The sequence below is a fragment of the Solanum pennellii genome, chromosome 6, assembly GCF_001406875.1.
Source record: "Solanum pennellii chromosome 6, SPENNV200".
Taxonomy (NCBI): Eukaryota; Viridiplantae; Streptophyta; class Magnoliopsida; order Solanales; family Solanaceae; genus Solanum; species Solanum pennellii.
Window position 1 is genome coordinate 46,985,938 of NC_028642.1, and position 20,614 is coordinate 47,006,551.

General features: G+C 31.2%; 3 protein-coding genes across 4 annotated transcripts; 1 reads left to right on the plus strand and 2 right to left on the minus strand.

Moving 5' to 3' along the window:
- The first annotated feature begins 598 nt into the window (after positions 1-598).
- LOC107021637 (probable prolyl 4-hydroxylase 4) lies at positions 599-3,462 on the plus strand. Its single transcript, XM_015222338.2, has 7 exons — positions 599-863; positions 938-995; positions 1,087-1,191; positions 1,802-1,859; positions 2,472-2,647; positions 2,858-2,927; positions 3,034-3,462. Exons 1-7 carry the CDS (start codon positions 739-741, stop codon positions 3,327-3,329), a joined length of 888 nt encoding a protein of 295 aa, XP_015077824.1. The 5' UTR covers positions 599-738; the 3' UTR covers positions 3,330-3,462.
- A 1,523-nt stretch (positions 3,463-4,985) lies between these two features.
- Positions 4,986-8,360, minus strand: LOC107022759 (peroxidase 24). The gene is made up of 4 exons (XM_015223349.2): positions 8,077-8,360; positions 7,273-7,464; positions 6,632-6,797; positions 4,986-5,549 (listed from the first exon to the last, which is right to left on the minus strand). The coding sequence occupies exons 1-4, from the start codon at positions 8,287-8,289 to the stop codon at positions 5,143-5,145; spliced, it is 978 nt and encodes a 325-aa protein (XP_015078835.1). The 5' UTR covers positions 8,290-8,360; the 3' UTR covers positions 4,986-5,142.
- Positions 8,361-13,804: 5,444 nt separating this feature from the next.
- Positions 13,805-17,860, minus strand: LOC107021061 (acyl carrier protein 1, chloroplastic-like). 2 transcript variants are annotated; one of them, XM_015221639.2, is made up of 4 exons: positions 17,664-17,860; positions 16,075-16,185; positions 14,857-14,979; positions 13,805-14,138 (listed from the first exon to the last, which is right to left on the minus strand). In XM_015221639.2, the coding sequence occupies exons 1-4, from the start codon at positions 17,721-17,723 to the stop codon at positions 14,013-14,015; spliced, it is 420 nt and encodes a 139-aa protein (XP_015077125.1). In that variant the 5' UTR covers positions 17,724-17,860; the 3' UTR covers positions 13,805-14,012. The 2 variants fall into 2 exon arrangements, with proteins under 2 accessions (XP_015077125.1, XP_015077126.1); XM_015221640.1 differs by having other exon boundaries at positions 17,673-17,859.
- Positions 17,861-20,614: the final 2,754 nt, after the last annotated feature.

Consider the following 20,614-nt stretch of genomic DNA (forward strand, 5'->3'; position numbering starts at 1 on the left):
AATACTATGATAATTCAGATAGTCAATCAATTAAGCTATTAAGATTTTTCAAATAAGATATGTAATTACAATAAAAAAGATGGATAAATAATTACTTATAAATTGCAATAATTTGTAGTACAGTATATGACAAAATTAACATAAGGAAATCTTAACTCATTCAATTCTAAGTTTAAATTGATTATTGATTACTATTTATCAATTGAATTCATTTTTATCTCAATCAATTTCGACTCTTAAAGATATAGTTCAAATTAATTCAGAAAAAATATGATAAAAATATATTTTTATTTGACATAGTCATAATAAAAAATAATTAGGCAATAAAAAAATTGTTAAAAACAAATAAAATTTAATTGAAGTTAGATGACCACTCACAAAATTAAATGATGTTTGTCGGCTATTTCAACGGTGTTTGAACAAGAGCGTGACGAATAATGACACTATGAAAACAAGTGATATAGAAGTGCTTATTTTTTAGTAAGTAATTTTCATATAATTAATTTACAGTCTAATGTGTTTTATAATACTCTTTTTTGTTATTTTTATTTAAATATTACAGTAAAATTTAAACTGACGGTATAATTTCAACAGCAAGCAGCACATTTGTCACCTTTGTTAGTTCTTCTGTCAGTTTACTGCTTCAAAGTCAACTGAATTTAGATTTACAATTAGAGAGCAAAATTGGAAATACTTCATCTCACAAATTTTGTGCTACATTTTTTCTACTGTGAATTCATGAATAACTCTTCTCAGCTGGCGAGTTTCTTCTTCCTCATTTTCATCATAGCGTTCACACACGAATCGTCCAGTTCAGCGATCATCAATCCATCTAAGTCTAAGCAAATTTCATGGAAACCTAGGTATTTTTGCTTCTACTACTTCTTAATTCTCTGTTTATTGTTTTTTTAATGGATTTGATTTTGATTGTTTACAGAGCTTTTGTATATGAAGGATTTCTTACGGATGAAGAATGCAATCACTTGATATCACTTGTGAGTCTTATTTTCTCTTTTTAATTTTTTTTAGTAGGAAATTGAAGTTTTTGTGTGTGGAGTTTTTTGAATTTTGGGGATTGTATTGTAGGCGAAATCGGAGCTGAAGAGATCTGCTGTGGCAGATAATGAGTCTGGAGAGAGTAAGCACAGTGAGGTTAGGACCAGCTCTGGAATGTTCATTTCCAAAGCTAAGGTTGGTTTCTACACCTTTTTATGTATAATTTCACCATTTTACTTGTTTTTATCTTTCAATGTTGTGATTATTCAACTCATATTTCTATTGGCACAAGCTAGTGTTTAGCAATTATCTGGATCTTCACTTTTTTCGAGCTTTAATTTAGCATGTTGTATCACTTACATGATCCTGCAATAATGGTTTTTGATTTTTAAGTATTAACAGTGGTTGTATATGTTAGTTTCTCATCTCTCTATTCGGAGAAAACAAATTTTGTTGTGTTTCCGCGTTTTTCTTTTTGGGACGCAAAGTACCTTAAACATCTGCAAAACAAGATGAGGTTCACATCATTTAGCACGTGATCTATTACGTATGGAGAACGATATGGATTTGATTTGGATGATTGGGATTCATAATACTTCTCATTGATCCACTTTTCCATACCTGCCCATCTCCAACATAGTTCTTGTTGTTTTAATCTGAATAATCGATGATTGCTCTCTATAATGATTAGCATATGACTTATTACAGGCTTCAGATAATATCATTTTTTTAAAGACAAACTCACTGTTTCACACTTGTTAACTTCTGCATCTTTGATTTTGTGAAATCTTCTCTCATGCCGCAGGACCCTATCGTCTCAGGGATAGAGGATAAGATAGCAACTTGGACCTTTCTACCCAAAGGTGTGGCATCCCCTAAACGATACTTCTATGTGAATTTTTTCTGAACTCATCAATATTTCTCTCTAATATGTCCATCAGTCTTCTCATGTACAAAGTTAACTCACTTCAGTAAAATGTTTGTTGCTGTATGAACATTAAATGATAATTCCTTCTTTTATACTAAATATCATTTGACAAGTTGAACTGTAAGAGGTTTTGCAGATGTTGAGTTTCACTAAGCTTCAAGACTGAGAATGACATAATGTGGTGTTGATTAAAGAGTGCAACCTACTAGATGAGAGGAAATTTATTTGGTTTAAAATATTATCTGTTCTGTTCACTCTTTATTGGTTAACAATGGATATGTTTTTATTGAAAAAAACCCGATATGCTATATCTGCTATACTAAAAGTATAAAAGCTGTTAACTTTTCAACTACTCATTCTGTAAGACTTAAGTTATTAATTACCTATATTACAAGAATTATTCTCCTTGAATTCAATTATGAACAACTTTTTTGACACTCATTCCTTGTTTTATCCATTAAGTTTGTCACTATATCTGCTGATTAGAAATATATGGAGAGACAACATTAAGTTACCCAAGTACATGATAGTTATTTCTTGTTTACAGAAAATGGAGAAGAAATACAAGTACTACGATATGAGGAGGGGCAGAAATATGAGCCGCATTATGATTACTTTGTAGACAAGGTTAATATTGCTCGAGGTGGACACAGGTTGGCCACTGTACTTATGTATCTCACTGATGTTGAAAAGGGAGGTGAGACTGTCTTCCCAAAAGCAGAGGTTAGTTTAGTTTGGTTTGATTCTCTACTTTGTGTATTAGAGAAGTCTTCTGTTCGTCTCTCTATAAATTGAATGCTACTGATGAAATGGCATTTGCAATTTAGCTTCACCAAATTTATACTACAGTCTGATCTTGGCTTCTTCTTCTTCTTTGTTTTTGAATATTTTACTACACATTCTTTACTCAACAAATATTGGAACTTTCTACAGGAATCTCATCGACGTAGGTCAATGGCAGCAGATGACAGTTTGTCTGAATGTGCAAAGAAGGGCATAGCAGGTAAACCTATACGATTTCAAAATCTCTCAGAATTGTTGCATATTTGTATTTGTTGAAACTTATTGTGCATCATTCTCTTCTTTTTCGTATTCTCGGAATTTATCAGTGAAGCCACGGAAAGGAGATGCCCTGCTTTTCTTTAGTCTCTATCCAAATGCCACTCCTGATCCTATTAGCCTTCATGGTGGGTGCCCTGTACTTCAAGGTGAGAAATGGTCAGCAACAAAGTGGATTCATGTGGATTCCTTTGACAAAACTGTGGGTACCGATGGAAATTGCACCGATGCTGATGAGAATTGTGAGAGATGGGCTGCTCTTGGCGAATGCACCAAGAATCCTGAGTATATGCTGGGAAGTGCAGACCTTCCAGGATATTGTAGGAAGAGCTGCAAAGCATGTTAAATCTGTATGCTTCTCTCTTCTACTAAATTAGTGTCAAGAGTCGAGACAGTGACAGTAACTTGGTTTAGTTGTTTGTATTTGATGTTAACTCAATCCAAAACAAGTTTTCTTCAACTTCCTCTTTTCCTTGTGACGTTTGTGCACTACATTGCATATTCTGTTTTGATCTGCTTCCACATACAGGTGCAAGCATGCAAGAAACAAAAGATTTGATATAATATGATAGCTAGGACTAAGACATATATCAATTTTTGGATTGACCAAACACTGATAGTAGAAAATACGACCTTTTAGGAGAAACAAAAGGATGGAGGAAAATGGGAAGAACACTTTTTGCGCAACAATGAATTGTGTATCGACGATAATAGGATCAACTGTTTTTGATTTTCCTTCTGTTTTGGATTTATTTGTATAAAAGGAGAAGACGATGACAGAACCAGAACGTGAACATTATATGATTTTGATCCTACCTTTTGTTTATGTTAGGTTATTAGCATTTTAATATTAATATTTAACATATTAAATTGTTTTATTTTGGAGTTATAAGAATGACCGTTGGTAGACATTTGTGTCTTAAACTACCAATTTAATCATGCTATTCATCTTTGACTTGGAAGCCATGTAATGCCATTAATTTTGGCTTTATTGGCTGAATTCATTGTGAGATAAAAACATTCCAATATGACTTGGTAGCCATGTAATGCCATTAATTTTGGCTTTATTGGCTGAATTCATTGTGAGATAAAAACATTCCAATAAACATTGGAATGGATAACTTCTACATCATCCATTAGCATTGGTTATCCATCACTTTATTTCATTCTTAACTACTCCATTGCTCTTTGTAACCTATGTAACTCTTATTGTAACCTATGGAACTCCTAAGGCCATTATCTTCACTATTTACTACCTCCATTATCTTCCTATTTATTGCTACCTATATAACCTATGGAACTCCTAATACCATTATCTTCACTATTTACTACCTCCATTATCTTCTTATTCATTGCTATCTATGTAACCTATGAAACTCCTAAGACCATTATTTTCACTATTTACTACCTCCATTATCTTCCTATTCATTGCTAGGAAGACTTCTTGTAGTATAAATAGTGGTGGTCTTCATTTGGTTTGGAACATACAACATACAAGAGAAAATATAGAGTGAAAAAGTTAGTTAAAAAGAGAGTTCTTATTAGTTGAAGGGAGTTGTTCTTTTTTGTGGAGTTTTGGACTCAACTCTTGTCCAGAGTTGTTGAGTTATTTTTTGTGTAAAGATTGTTGTATCCTGGAGGGGACAAGTCAAAGAGAACTACTGCTGGACCGGTGAAAAACATTTGCTACAGTGGGCTTGAATCTCCTTAAAGAAAGCGAGATATCCGCGCCTCAGCCTTGAAGAGATTTATTTTCTTCATTTTATTTTCAATTGTGATCTTGTATTTTTTGTTATCTAGTAAGTTTTTCACTAACAGTTAATGAATTGGATCAAATCCTAAGTGGTCATACACAAAATGGACAGGGCAGATCCATGATTTAAGTTCAACGGGTTCAATCGTTTCTCATTATATTTTGAATTATGGTTCTGGACCTACTATTTGTCGCAATATAAATATACTTTTACAACATAAATTTATATTCTACGTCAAAAGTATTGAGTTGATATGAACCAGAAAATCCTTGCCTTATTCCTAAATGCAAAACACTAACAAACTTTTTGAAATTAGATGATTCAGAATGAATATGATCTTATTATATGTATACATTTGTTTTAACATATGTATACCTAATTCAAACATAAAAAATGATTCGGAATTCAGGCATTTACGACTCTACAATTCTTCCTTATTTCTCCTTCACCACCCACAAGGACTCTAATTCCGCCCATTTTCTTCATTGAACGGCCAAAATATGCTAAGAAAACATGTGGATTTTGCATCTTTTTAACAATCAGAGCAGAAAGGGAGTTGGTCATTAACGCAGCATCTGATCCAAGCAATCCCATATGTTGATTGAGAGCCTCAAAATAATGGCTATCAAAGGAGAAAGAACTTTTGGGATCCAATTCTAGTATAGTTGATCTATTAATAGGGTTAGGACATAATTTCCTCAAAGTTGTAGCATAATTGGGATTCAATGAAGGATCAACATCACCCTTTCCTGTGAAATTGTAAAGTCTTCTAGCAACCAATGTGCAATGTGTTACTCCTATTGTATGTGCCCCTGCATATCATGATTAATTCATCATTAGTCGGGGTTGTTTGTTAGCTGGTTAGAGTCATGCAGATATTAGTAATGTACAAATTAGTTATGAGTTAATTTATATTTTATTTATCCAAGAGATTAGTTATTCATGTAGTAGTAGTTATTCCACCTTCTATCCTACATAAAATAAACATAGATTCTCTCGTAACTTAAATATGTAATAGTTTGTAGGTTTCTAAATCATCAACCAAAAGTCATATTAATTTTAGGGTAACTTACAGAAATCTCACAAAATTTAAGAGCTAATTACTTAGATTCGCGCTAGTTTACAATATTACAAAATTTATAAGATTTTAGACTTCGGATACATGTATCCGGCGCGTTCAAATATATGAGATTAAAAATTAAGTGCATTCAGGTACGTTCGGATATACTTTGTATTCAAGTGGATTCACATGTATCTGACTCTCTAGCTTGTCTCTATGCTTGTATCTAGTATGTAGTATCTCAGATACATGTATCTAGTGTGATTCACATGTATCTGGGATACATATACTATCTCGCTCACCTGATCTATCCCTATTATAGTGTATCTGGTAGCAAAAATACATGTATCTAGGTTATCTGACTTGAAATCTGGCATGAAATAATTAATAAGTGAGAAAATATGTAATTATATCAAACTATAAGGAGAATTAGTAAATATGATAAGAATTTTTGTCTAATTAGGTAGTTTTTCTTTAATTTTATATATGAATAACTTACTTCCGGTCTAACTATCAAGCGTCATATAAGTCATATGAAAACTAATACATGAATATCTTATTTTTCATCTAGCTACCAAACGATCCTATGAGACCGTCACTACTACTCATTTAAATGAACACACATGAACTTTCATCACCACTCTCTTAAAAAAGAATCTTGATATTTAGCGAACAAAATTAAAATAACATTTATTATCTTAAATTTCGTGTCAATAAGTATATAATCTAAAGAATAAAAAACAACAAAATGATAGTACTACTTTTCTTTCCTTAATGAAACCATGCATGTTAGTGTTATTAATTGGAGATAATAATTTAAATTAGTTTTAGTACCTGACAAAGTGACCAAATCAACAATGTCCAAGTTGTTGTCTTCAAATTGTCCCAAAAGAGTGGAAAAGTTTGCAAAAGCAGAAGGCAAATTATTTAATGCTTCAGATGCAATCGATACCCTTCCATCTTTCCTCCCTGTTGGAACTTGCCACATTGACCTTCCAAACTATTATCAACAATATAGTAAACTTTAATTAGTATTCCGGTGATTCTATTTTATATGATACTCTTTTTTTAATTATTACGTATTAATATAATTGCTAATATACTTTTCTTGTGTTAAAAGTTTTTTTTTTCTTTGTAATTTTTTATACTTATCAAACACCGATATATAAAATGAGATTGAAGGAGTACGTCAATGCTCACCTTAAACTTCTTTACATATTTATCAATAGCGGCGAAGCTAAAACTTAAAATTTATGAGTTCTGAATCTTAATTTTTTAGTTAGTGAATTTCAAGTTGATAATATACACATATTTAGGCCTAACATCTAGCCAATACTCCTAAATGTAGTGCTTTAGTAATGGATTCATTAAACCAAGTATAAATAATATATTTCGAACTTAATAAATCGAATGAGTTGTGATAAATTCAAACACATAATGTTAAAATTGTGAAATGTATATATGTAGGTGCTTACTTGGTATGAAACAGCATCTCGGGCTGCCAAGGTTAGAATATCAGCACAAGAAACTTGATGTGGGCATACTTGTTCTACTTTCTTCTTTATATCGTCGATAACCTCATAACCTCCTACAGATCTATTCGGAAGTGCTGTTTTTTCTCCACTATTATTTGGAGTCGAGTCAAGTAGAATTGATGCATCACATCCCTGCAATAATATTTTCAATGTATAATTTATTACGTCCGTACATTAATCAATGTAATTTAACATGTTATATGTTTTTCAAGTAACGCTTTACACTTATTAAGAACGAAACCATGCATGCACCTATTGTTATCTTTTAGATGTTTTTATGGTGCAATATATATCCAAATGGTTATCGTACAGAAGTTAAACTCTACTTTCTAAGACGTGATGTGTATATACAATAATTAACTCTCGGAGAAGGTCTCGATAGAGTTAATAGAAAAGATCAGCAAAAATGTTGCGGAGTGTTACGTACTTATATTTTTCTTTTATATCGTTATTAATTGGAGAGCTCGTATCCAAGTCATGGAAATGGTATTATTTTTTATAGGAAACGCTTTAATACTCTCAAAGTAGGATAAATGACTAATCAAACCCTAATATGAATATCAGATTTGAAACCCCCTTATACATAAAATATTTCTTCTATCTACTGTACCTGATTAAAATTATTTTTTAATGTATATAACACCATTGAGCTTCTTCTTACGTTTATTTTTCATATTTTGAATCATTTTAGTAAAATTTTAATTTCATACTGAATATAATCGATAGGAAAAAGAAGATACGTACCCTAACAAAACAGTCATGATAGTGAAGTCGGAGTAGCTTTGCAGCCAAGGTTGGATCAGCAGCAACTTTGCTCCATGTTATTTCCTTAACAATCTTTTCAACTGAAGGGCAACTTTTGTGATAATATTTCATCTTCAGCTTTTTATTATCTGCATTGCAAATCCCCAAAAATATAACACTAATTATAAATAGAAAAAAAATAATTGGCTTCATCTTTTTACCCTTTAATTTCTTTTCTATACACAAAGAGCTACCCAATTAATGTATACTATATACTAACTCAAAAAATTAATATGCTATTGTTGGTGTTTGAATAGACTTCTTTGAACTATATTTATAGGATGATTATTATTTTTTTTTCTTTTTAATATTAGCTACTTCTTTGCACGATTTTATGTACATAGCAATTGAAAAATTCATACGTGTAGATGAACTGAATAGTTTTGATATTCATGTGCTTGTTAATTAATCATATGTAGTTCATTCAATTATGCATGATAATTTAATTTCTTTGTATTAATTAATCGTTGACCCAAGAAACATATTTTTTATTCGACAAGAATATATAGAAAAAATAAATGAAAAATTACGCGTCTTAGCAAATTTATATTTTAATTACTCATCATAGTTATAGTTTGCTATAATTATCACGCGTGACTAACATTATACATTAATTACGTGGGCTGACTTCGAATTTGTATAATTAGTCACGTTTGTATATATATAATTCGTCAGGATATATAGACACATATGTATAATATACAATTATTTAACCTATATACGTATATAATTTTGCCTCTCTCCCACTCTCTGCCCTCTCTCGCTCGCCTCTCTCCTCCCTCTCTCAATCTTGCTCGCCTCTCTCCTCCCTCTCCCAATCTCACTTGCTATATATATAAGTACGTATGTATAATTATACAATTATATATATACATATACAATTCACCTCTTTGCTCTCTCTCTCCTCCCTCTCTCGATCTCGCTCACCTCTCTCTTCCCTCTCCCAGTCTCACTCGCCTCTCTTCCCTCTCTCAATCTCTCTTGCCATATATACAAATACATATGTATAATATACAATTATCTAACCGATATACATATACAATTCACCTTTCTCCCACTCTTTTCCCCCTCTCTCTCGCCTCTCTCCCATCTCTCCCAATCTTGCTCACCTCTTTCCTCCATATAACATGTAGCTACAAAATGGTAATTATCAAACTATAGCTATGGAGAGTAATTAATTATTTTTAAGTGGCTATAAGTGAAAGTTTCTTAAAAATAAATGATCTTTAAGTTATATATAAGGATGTTATTACCTAGCAGTAGAGTCGTCAAAAAAGGGTCGGTCCACCCCCATCCGGTCCTAGCCTCGGGGGCCAAGGAATTTGATGAGCTACGGCGGACCGGTCCTTTATATGGAAGGACCTGAAAATGCTCAACCCATCCTAATTTTAGAAGGGGTCGAAGACTTTTTTTCTTTTCAAACTTAAAATTTTATAACATCAAGACAATGAGAAGATTTTCAAATCAAATGTGGCAAACAATGGTGTTGTTTCATTAACACTAGCAAAAAATCTAGTGTGATTGACATATATCTAGGATACTAGATTTGCGTGATACATGTATTTGGTGTGATGCTTCCCAAATATACGAGCGAGATAAGAGAGTGACAAGCGAGATGAGAGGGAGGCAAGGACGTGAGATTTCTCTATGTATCCTAGATGTATCCCCATTTGGTAAGATTTGTAATATTACAACATAACATGTATTTAAGCTATTAGTTGATATATTGGTAAAACTATTGTAAGTTATCCTTAAATAAAATAAATAGTTTTGGCCCTTGGGTGACACAACCCAGCCCCAAAAAATGGCACAACATGACATCTCCTTTTACTAATTGGCAACATATAGCCATCTTTTATTTTTTTGACAAAAAAAAAATTAAAAATCAAATTTTGCAATTAGTAGCCCACGTATTGCGAAGTTTTTCTTTTTGATTAAATTAATAATTTTGAAGAGGTAGCAGCATGATGTCCCTTTTTATTGGGAAGTGATTTTTTTCTCCTTTTTTTTCTCTTCTTTTCCGCCGATATACAATTCTTTTGAATCATATTTTTATTTATTAATTATCTTCTTCATTATCTTGAATAAAAGATGATTTACTTTCTTGTTTATTAGTTTTACATATTGTATCTCTTCAAAACATTCGTCATAGTATATTTTTTCTCTTTCGCTCCTAACTTCTTGATGGTTTGTTGATATTTAACCGTAATTTTCCTAATTGTTAGCCTATGTTTGATCCCTCTTATATTTTTTTTTTGTGTGGGGGGGGGGGGGTTGAATTTTGAATTGAAGGTTATATCTAATTTAGGTAAAAAAAGATTATGTAATAGTTTTTAATTGTGCGTACCAATTGTCATGTTTAAGAAAGTTATCCTAGGAATTATTCATAAAAATGAAGATTCTGATTCTAATTTTGTGGATTTTCCATCTCTAAAATTTTATAGCTATCTAAGTTCTTATTGTTATTCGATTCGACTTGTCTGTTGTCTATTGAGCATTTTATATTTCATGTGCAATCCTCATTTTCTGATGAACGAATCTAGAATATATATACAAACTTTGAGAGAATGAATACACGGATATGCATACATGAACGCAATACATACATGGTGTTCATTATTAAATTATTTTTTCAATGCAATGTATACATATTATAAGTGAATGGATACATAAAGGGATAACATAGCTAAACATGTATACCAATACTAAATGAATGAATACACCATTTTTCTACCTCTATGCAATCATCAAGTATACAATTGAATTTTTTACTATCAAATAACGAACAAAAAAATATAATTTACGTTTTTAGGCGGTTATTGTATTGTATGTATAATTTTGTACGTTTTCGCTGTTTTTATTGTTTAGTGATATTGATTATACAAGAAAAATAAAAAAGAAAAATATTAAAATGTCATTTATTAATTTGGTCATTTTGTGCTTATTTTTTATTTGTCTATTAAATGCTAATTAATGTTGGGCTATTTATTTCTAATAATAAATATCAGTTGTATATATATGTCATTTCCTCCCCAATCAAGTCTCCAAGACTTAAACGGGTTGGACTTATAAGCCCAAGTTTAAATGGGCTTGAAAAATCATAATTCAACCCTATCCTAATAATCGGTTGGGTTGGGCCAACTCGATGAGTCAAAACTATTTATTTCGCCGTTAATTTATATTTGTAATATTTTGCTTCACAAAATCCGTTTAACTAATTTATAAAGTTAAAATTTTTAAAGTCCAATTGAAATAAATGAATCTAATATTTCTTATTTAGATATTTAAAAGTTATACAAAAAAACATTATAAGTTGTTATCCTCATATATATGTTAGTAATATATATGAAAAATATATCTTAACATATTAATCGAAATTTATATAGTTTGACTCTCAAAAAGCAAAAAATAACATTATTCGATATGTTATATATTATATAATGTCAGTTCACATTTTAACCCATTTTTTAAATAACTTAAATAACTTTTAAGCGAGTCAATAATCTTTATCATTTATTAATTAGTCTCTTTTGACCTGTCAAAATTCAGCTTAGCAATACCATTTACCACGTATCCTGAATATATATTGCCTCTTCTATTTTTAATTCCCCCCCTTTTTTTTCTTTAAGGCAAAATGATTTTAAACTAACTTAACATTTTTTTAGAAAGTAATTATATGGCAAAAATAATAACTAGATAGTATTAACCAGTTGTTATTTCTAGGCTCTAAATTCAAACAGATGAACCATGCTATTTAACAGATAGAAATGAGAATTTCTTGGCATAAGAAAACATTACCAAAAACACTTAATAAGAGAGAAATCAATGGCAAAGCAAAGTTTATTTTTGTGATTCCTTGTGTTTTTATTCTTCACAAGTTTTTGTCAGATATACTATTAGTTGTTATAAGTTATATGCTTTCTGGATAATATTTTTGTATTTTTCTCTTGGGTATGTTTGGTATGAAGATGAAAATTTTTTTTCTCAATTTTTTCATGTTTAATCAATTAAAAAAAATATTATTTTCATAACACAATTAAAAGTCATTTCAAGTTGATTGTTTTCTCCTTATTTTTACCACCTAATTCCTAAGTTCTAACCCCCCCTCCACTAACTATCCCGCCTACTCCCAACACCCCCCACCACTGCGATCGCCTAGAGACAAAGTTAAGATTTAAAGTTTATGAATTTAAAATTTCTATATTAAATATATTTTTTAAGATAAAAAAAGAAAAAAAATCTTGAAAATATATTCGAATTTTGATCAAAATTTTTATAATAATACAGAACTTTCAAAAGGAATTTTTACGCTGCACTATTTAATAGTGTATTTTAAAGGTATGTATTTGCCCACGTGGATATCAGAAATATTGCATCATTATAAATATTAATGTGTCCATGTAGACACATATATACTTTTATAATACATTATTAAATAGTGCAGGGGTAAAGAATCAACAATTTCAATCAAAGTTTGAAGTATTTTTCAGACCATAAAATTTTCTCAATCATAAAATTAGATCAAAATTATTGGATTCAGCCGAATGCATAACCAACACATTTAGTCTGTGCCCCCACCCCCACACTCATCCCACCTCGACCCCCAACCCCCGATCGCCCATTACCCCATCTTCACCATGACTAACCCTTCGACCCAATCTGTTTTATAATATTTATCTAGATTATATAAAAAATATTTTTTGTTGTGATGCATGCAGGGTAAGAAGTGGCGTGTGACAGATGAATGGGCTGAGAAAGAGGATATTGATAAGTTTTTGCAAATAGCATGTCACAAATACAAAGAAAACTATTGTAATGAAATAAGTCCCGGAAGACCTTGTTTCTTGCCTTAGAACAATCGTATAGCCGTGGTTCCTATGTTGTTAATCTTATGTATAACAAAGTTTAGGGTATGTGCTGCTCATTTGGCCATGATTACAACATATGATCCTTGTAAGTTTCTTTCTCTTAACATTTTTCAATCTAGTTTTTGATATTTGTTTAGTAGTTTGATTATTAAGTTGAATTTACGCTAAAGAGTTCGAGGGGAAGGGGGCAAAACAATACCCCCCACCCCCCATCCTCGTAGTCTCAAAGTTGAGCCCTACCTAGGATTGGAGTCGTAGCAAGTCCTCCCTTCCCTCCCACCCTATGGAAGTAATATTTAAATGGCCAGAGACGGAGCTAGGTGGGGGTTTGTGGGTTTGGACTAACGTAACCCAATGACTTTTCCGCAGATTCTATATTTGTACTAGATCATCAAATAAATATGTATGTATATTAACTTGTGAACCCCTAACAAAATTGATGGGCTTATTGATAAGAAAGGGGTCGTTGAGATAACTATGAAAAACATCCATCAAGTCGTCACTATGTAAAGATGTGGTTGGCTCGTAGGAAAACAAAATGTTGAAAGGTGAAACGGCAATCAGTTTAGCTATATATATACACCTTGTTTGCAGCGTGTGAGATAGTCTGGGCGATTTTTCTGGCTGCTTCAATCTTCCTGTACAACATAAAACAGAACATAAATTATTAGCTGAAAACAATTCTCTACTTTAGTTTAGTATTCTTGTTTGTCAACGTAATATTTTTATTTTTCAACACGGATCTTTTGAGATATTTATATCAACATGGTGTGGATTTCATGCACCAAAGCTCAGTAGCATAAAGGAATAGATATATCTTTAGATTTAATTGCAGGACGCGGCGAAAACAAGACAGCTCACGAGGCTTCCTCTCTGATGAAACAGAGTTCTTTAATTAGACAAAGTTTAATATTGCAAACTGCATCATCTTCAACTGTAAAACACAACCAAACGAGATAATCCTAATAAGCAAACTAGCTGAGGTTCTAAATAAAGTTCAGTTAAGTCTCAAGCTTTCTTTGAAATGAGATCCTCAATCAGGTCTGCAGCATCTTGAACTGTTGCAATACTCTGAGCACTGTCTTCTTCCACCGAGATGCCAAACTCTTCCTCAAGTCCCATGACAATCTCCACCTGAACGCCAAAGAGATTCAACATAAATGATATAGCCAAAGGTAGTGAACTTGTATTGACAAAATTTACAGATTATAGATTGCATAATAACATGAAAACTATGTCAGTTAACCTCTGCAGTCATAAATAAATGTGTTCACATATATAATTGAGTGTCATGCCCCAAGGGAAGGGCCATTGAGGCATAGTTACAGGAAGAGCAACAAGAGAACATTTCTGCCGTTATTAGTACTATTTTCTTGGGGGAGAATTCACTAGATGGTACATTCAAAATGGCTTATAACAATTGTAACAGCCGTGCCAATATGCTAGCATAAAGGTCAACACATCACTAGGGATATCAAGGATGCTCCTTTTTTTTTGAATTGGTAATTAAGGATACTCCTTTTGTCCGAGAACTCCAGAAATAGTGTTTAAATATCGTCATACATGTAATTAATCACAGTAGTGTATGAAACTTATTATCATATGGAGGAAGGACAAGCTTATAGATCTAGCAACTTGCCAAAGTTCCCTACTTTTTATCCCTTGTAATCAATTTAAATTCCTCAGACCATATACAGGGAGACAAAATGCTATATTAGACATAATGACATCAACTAAGCCTTGTAACTAATTTGGTTGAGGCCCAAACTGAAATTAGTTAATTGTTCTAACCATTTTTGCAGAAAGGACTACTATGCATTGCAACAAATTGCCTTGGTGCCAAACTACATACCGTATCAAGAGAATCAGCACCAAGCGCAGCAAACTTTGAATCTCCACAGACATCAGTATCAGCAGAAAGAGCCAGTTGTTTCTTCACAATGTCACAAACTTTGTTGACAGTATCTGGCTTAGCCTGCAGAGATACAATTCTCATTATTTTTAATAACTTGCACATGAAAAAGAAAAACAAGCTATATTTTGAATTATAGACCATAAAATTCCATGTCACATGTAGAACAGGAAAGTGAGAAAAAAATAAGATAATCCAAGGATAAAGAGGTTAATCACACAACAGTCTCAATAAATATAGTGTCAGTACTGATGAAAATAGTTTGACTTAAGAGACAGTGAACATAAAATGTGCACAAATGCTGTAGATCAGCTAAGCAGAATTTCCTGCTTTTTCTTGGGCAATAGATAATTCAATTACAGTAAATGCACCCTGAGATCTGAAATATCACAAGAAGTCCTCAGTTTTTGTTTAACAAAACCGTTCTTCCCTTAATAGCTAGAAGGACACCCCCTTTCAGGAGCAAGCAATATCCGTTTCTCAATTTTACATTTGTTCCTTTTATAGCTTTTCTTAGGTTTCTGTTAAAAATTTAGTAGAGTAGCAAGGGAAAAGTGGGCGAGTAGCAAAAATGAACAAATGGAGGATGGCTGCACAGTATTGATAAGGGTAGGATCCTGGTCAGTTTGCTTATGTTATAGAAAGAAAGTTCCTTTTCCTTCATTATTTTAGAAGTAAAAATAATTTTAAAAGAGAATTTACAGAATGAAATATGGTTTGTCACAATAAACTATCTCGTCATTCCCTTTTTTCCCTATAACGAATTCCTCTTTTTGTGTATTTATCAGTAGAAGAGTAAGAAATAAACGATCAAAACAAAGTCAAGCTAAGATGCTACCAGGAATAAGCAAACCAACCATGATAAGATACTAAGTTGGGTGGTATCGACTTTATTTTAATTTACTCATTTTATAAATTTATAATTGCTATTACTGATTAATTAGTGATCTCCACAAAATAACTTAAAATAACTTAGTATCTAATTCACAAATTTAACCACAAATGGTTGGTGATTAAAATAAAACACAGTATCAGTTTTGCTCATAGCAAAACAGGCCGTATTGCAATGAATCACAACAATTATGGTTTGAGGTCAACTAGAAAACACATTTGCACAATAAAAGAGGCGACGAGTAATACTCGGTTACAAGACAATACCGCACAAGTAATACTGAGGCGACGAGTGGCTGGATTCACTCTGATGGAAGAGTAGCTAATCCCCTTGAATGAAAGAGAAGATGTCTTCAAATTCGATACACGATTAGGTGCCTGCATAAACAAGAGAACAAAATGTATAATTATTTCCCTGACACAGATTAGGGGGAGAGTGGGAAACTGGTTCTCTTCTCTTGTAGAAGCTCAAATATTTACCTGGAATGACGGATTTAATATATGGCAAAGAATTATACAATTTTTTGTGTTTCATTGATTACTTCCTCAAAATAAAATTACATGAGAAATTTGATTCCTCATCCTTTGATCAGCCACAGAATTAGAAATCCCGAGAGAAACAATAGGACAAGTAACTTCAAGAAACAAACAAATTGACAGAGAAAATCTATTGTACAGCTTAAATATAGATAAACAATAATATTTACACCGTCAACTAGTCTTTACGTGTTGCAGTATGTAGGGGTGTTCATGGATCGCTTTTTTTGATTAAATCCAAAATTAAACCAATTTAATCTGTTCTTAAATTTCTAAAACCAAACCAAATGTAGAAAACATTGGTTTGGTTCGACATTTCAATTCACAACTAGCTCCTGATAAATTGATAATAGTAAAATAATTGAGACACAAGACAACTGTTTCAAATGAATATTATGAATCGATAAGTTTCTCTCTACTATCACAAAAAGAATACATCCAAAGTACTATTTTTCAACATTATCCCAAACTTAGGCATATTTAAATTGCATAACTGTAGAGACAATATACAAAAATAATATCCTATTGAGAATATCATTAACTAATAAAAGGGTGCTCTCTATGAGAGCTTAAGCTATTAGATGGGTCACAAAACTTCAACATGGTATCTAAACAGGCAAAGGTCCGGAGATCGAATCCCACTGCAACCCAAATTAAAATAAAATTACACGTGCTTGGCCCATGAAAAATAACCAGGCCGTACGTGAGGAGTTGTGTTGAGAATATCATTAACTGATAAAAGTATACTCTCTCTAAAAGCTTAAAAGCTTGAGATGGTCACACACTTCAACCCAACTTTAGATCCTAAGCTATTGAAGGATCAAATTAATGAGTAAAAGGTACTATAAAATATTTGTAATAATTTATGAAAAACGTTCAGATAATTATAAAATATATAATTCATCAGTTTTGTTATAAAATATATAATTCATCAGTTTTGTTATTCATTTATTGATGGATTTTTATTAAAAAAACAAACCAAACCAAATATTATTGATTTTTAAATTCAAAACCAAACAAAATGTCTATTTCTTAAATAAGTTTGGTTTTGTTTGCGGTTAGCTTGAACCGTGAACACCCTAGCAGTAAGCAACACATCTTATTTTCATGATTTCACATCTCATTATACAATTCTTAAAACTCGTGTAAAATCAACCTGTCTTATTCACAAAAATCATTCAAAGGCAATCAAATTCCAATAAACAATACTCCAGAAACAGAATGTCAGATACACAAAACAAAGAGTTTCGAAAACGAAATCGAGAAAATCATAACATCAAAAGATTGAAGGATCGGAGAAGCTGATCGAAAGGTACAACCTGATTTACCTTGAAGGAGCAGGACATGGCGGTAGCTGATGAGCCTGTAATGGAAGCCATTGATGGATGCAAAGGAAACAAAGAAAAAGAGGAATAGATCTGAAACAATGCAAATTGAGAAGTGGCGGAGAGGACGATGAGTGTGCCTAAATAGTGAGAAAGAAGAGGATTATTTTTAGTGACCTCCTTCTTATAGGTTTTATTTAGTTGGATTATTGATGCATAAATTGTATCGAACAATAATGTTTGGACAACTAACCCTATGGTATTATTTACTTTTAAAAATACTTTTTTATATTCTTTCGATTGTATATATTTTGAGGAATTTTAACTATAATTTAATCTTTAATTATAAGTACTTATTAACTAGTATAATTATCGCGCCTAGCCCGAAATTTAGTATCATGAAAATTATAGAAGGTCATTAAAATTAAAACAATATATTAATAATGTTAAGGAAAATGTTACATCTTATCATTTATTATTAATAACAGAAGCATAAATTAATGATTATAAAGATACATATCAAGATTTGTAACATAAATAATGGTGTCAGTGAGTCACTCAATAGGAGGAAAGTACACAAATATTTAATTGTGAAGAAAAAAAAGATTTAGAAGAAGAGATTCATAATTTTCATTGCTTTAAAATAAGAGAAAATTTCTCTATTTATAAACAACAAAGGATAGTGTGAACAGATATTTATTATGTCATATTGGAATGGTTACAACTATTTGGAAAAGTTGCAACTCTTCGAAGAGGTCACAACTTTTCATTAAAGTTTCGACTCTTCATTAAAGTCGCAACTATTTATTAAAGTAGCGACTTTTCATAAAAATTGCAGTTTTTTTATAAAAGTCACAACTTTTCATAAATTTCACACTTCTCATGAAAGGAGAGAGGTAGTTTTGTAGCTAAATAAATTCAAAGTAAATTTTGATTTGTAGTGGCGTCACATAGGAGAGCCTAAGGTTCTCTTTTATGTAATATGATGATTAATGTATTAATTTGATAACAAAAAATCATATCAAATTCGTTTGTAGATATTGAAATTTTATGAGACTCTACATAATTATGAAGAAATTATTTTTCTTCATATTTTATTTGTGATTGCAATTTATTTTCTATCACTTTAAAATTTGTTGTTAGGCGATCGTAACAATAACGGTTCTAAGATAGCAAAATTCCTTGTGGGGTAAGTTCTGACTCGCACGAAAGGCGAAACACTATCAAATTTTAAAAAATATTAATATATTTTCTCCAATACGTTCTACCAAGTGATCCCTAAAAAGTTCTTCTCTCCTTTTCATGAACCTGATACATAAATATGTCATTTAACTTGATTCTACTGATAGTTTTGTTCTTTAATTTTAGATATGCACAATTAAACACTTAAATTTATATAAATTGAATAAGTAGACACATTCATCATCAAAATACATGTAGAACGACACGTAGAATACAATATTATCACATAGATTATCACATAAAGTATAAAATTATCATGTATGACGTCATGTATGACAAATATATTTATTATATCAATTTTATAAAATTTAATAGTTTAGTTATGGAATTAAAAGTTGAAGGCTGAACCGAAGTTAAAAACCCGATATATGGAGTATGCTCCTTTTCATAAATCAATGTGGTTTTATCACGATGATGCCCTTGTCAAATCTCTAAAAATGATTTGTGTAGTACTAATATTTTTTAAAAAAACATTTCCTAAAACTATTGTGTTCTATTATTATTATTATTTTAAAAAAAAATACTGTGTTCAGTTAATTAGTTCTACAATTGTGATATTGAATATTAACCCATATTTATTTTTCATTGAGAGTATCAATTAAACATTGACACATATTTTGTATTATAATTATGACATTATCTAATCTAATCATATAAAAGGTAAAAATAATCCTGCTTATAATTCAAAAATAATTTAATTTAAACAAAATAATCGCATAGTGTGATTAATAAAAAAATCAGTCTCGTACCAAATGAAACATTACCGTTTTGGCGTACCTACCTTGAGGTGGGTTGCACCTACAATCGTATGTTTAGAAAAAACAGGAAAAAAAAATGTATATCCATGTGACACAATTTTCTGGTGAAATTAGGGTTTTATTAGTTCGATTTTTGCCGGCAATAAATTTTATATATCACATTAAATGTTTTATTACTTTATTTTATATAATTAAAAATTAGATTTTTGAAATTGTTTCAATTATGTATATTTCTTTTTGATATTGCAAAGTTAAAGTAATTTATGGTATTTGTTTTCTAACCGTCATGCAAGAGTATGGTTGCATCTATAATAGGAATTTGGCGAAAACTTTAAAGACATTTTTTATGTTTAAAGGTGTGATAAATCAAATAGAACATGAAAAACGGTCAGAATAGGGCCATCTCACATCTCTGCGATGTATTGTTTGGTATATTGGACAAGTATAGATGATCCTATGATATGAAATTGGAAAAATTACATAAATCTTATTATTTTTTACCTTAATTATTAGAATTTATGATGGTTTTTATATTGCTTTTGGTATCATTTGGCCTTTGGTGCATATATTTTTAGAAGTGACAAACGAACAAGTCGAGTCGAATATGAATCAATTGAAAGTGAGTTAAATAAAAATGAATAACACATTTGACTCGACTCACATTTTAAATGAATAAAAACGAGCTACCCAATGATTAATATGAGTAATCATATCATAGTAGAGATCTTGTTAAAAACTTTAAAACGAAAAATTAATTTTTAGATTTTAAAAAATAATTTATTTTTTTTGTAAAAGAAAAATTCATTTTTTTAAAAGTTCTTTTTTTAACCCAATCCTCCTATCAGCCCCCACCCGCCTACCATCCCCATAAAATGTAAAAATAAATTTTTAAAAATTATTTAAAAAAACAAAAAAGTCTTTTTTCACAACCCCCCCCCCCCCCCC

Bases quoted from the DNA above. Each gene is read 5' to 3' on its own strand.
- LOC107022759 (XM_015223349.2), bottom strand. From the start codon at position 8,289: ATGAAGCCAATTATTTTTTTTCTATTTATAATTAGTGTTATATTTTTG. The intron at 6,798-7,272 runs GTAAGCACCTAC...TGTTGATAATAG, and splicing joins GAGATGCTGTTTCATACCAA to TTTGGAAGGTCAATGTGGCA. The intron at 5,550-6,631 runs GTACTAAAACTA...CATGATATGCAG, and splicing joins TGATTTGGTCACTTTGTCAG to GGGCACATACAATAGGAGTA.
- LOC107021061 (XM_015221639.2), bottom strand. From the start codon at position 17,723: ATGGCTTCCATTACAGGCTCATCAGCTACCGCCATGTCCTGCTCCTTC. The intron at 14,980-16,074 runs GTATTGTCTTGT...GTATCTCTGCAG, and splicing joins GCCTCAGTATTACTTGTGCG to GCTAAGCCAGATACTGTCAA. The intron at 14,139-14,856 runs GTATGTAGTTTG...TTTGGCGTTCAG, and splicing joins GTGCTGATTCTCTTGATACG to GTGGAGATTGTCATGGGACT.
- LOC107021637 (XM_015222338.2), top strand. From the start codon at position 739: ATGAATAACTCTTCTCAGCTGGCGAGTTTCTTCTTCCTCATTTTCATC. The intron at 996-1,086 runs GTGAGTCTTATT...ATTGTATTGTAG, and splicing joins GCAATCACTTGATATCACTT to GCGAAATCGGAGCTGAAGAG. The intron at 2,648-2,857 runs GTTAGTTTAGTT...AACTTTCTACAG, and splicing joins CTGTCTTCCCAAAAGCAGAG to GAATCTCATCGACGTAGGTC.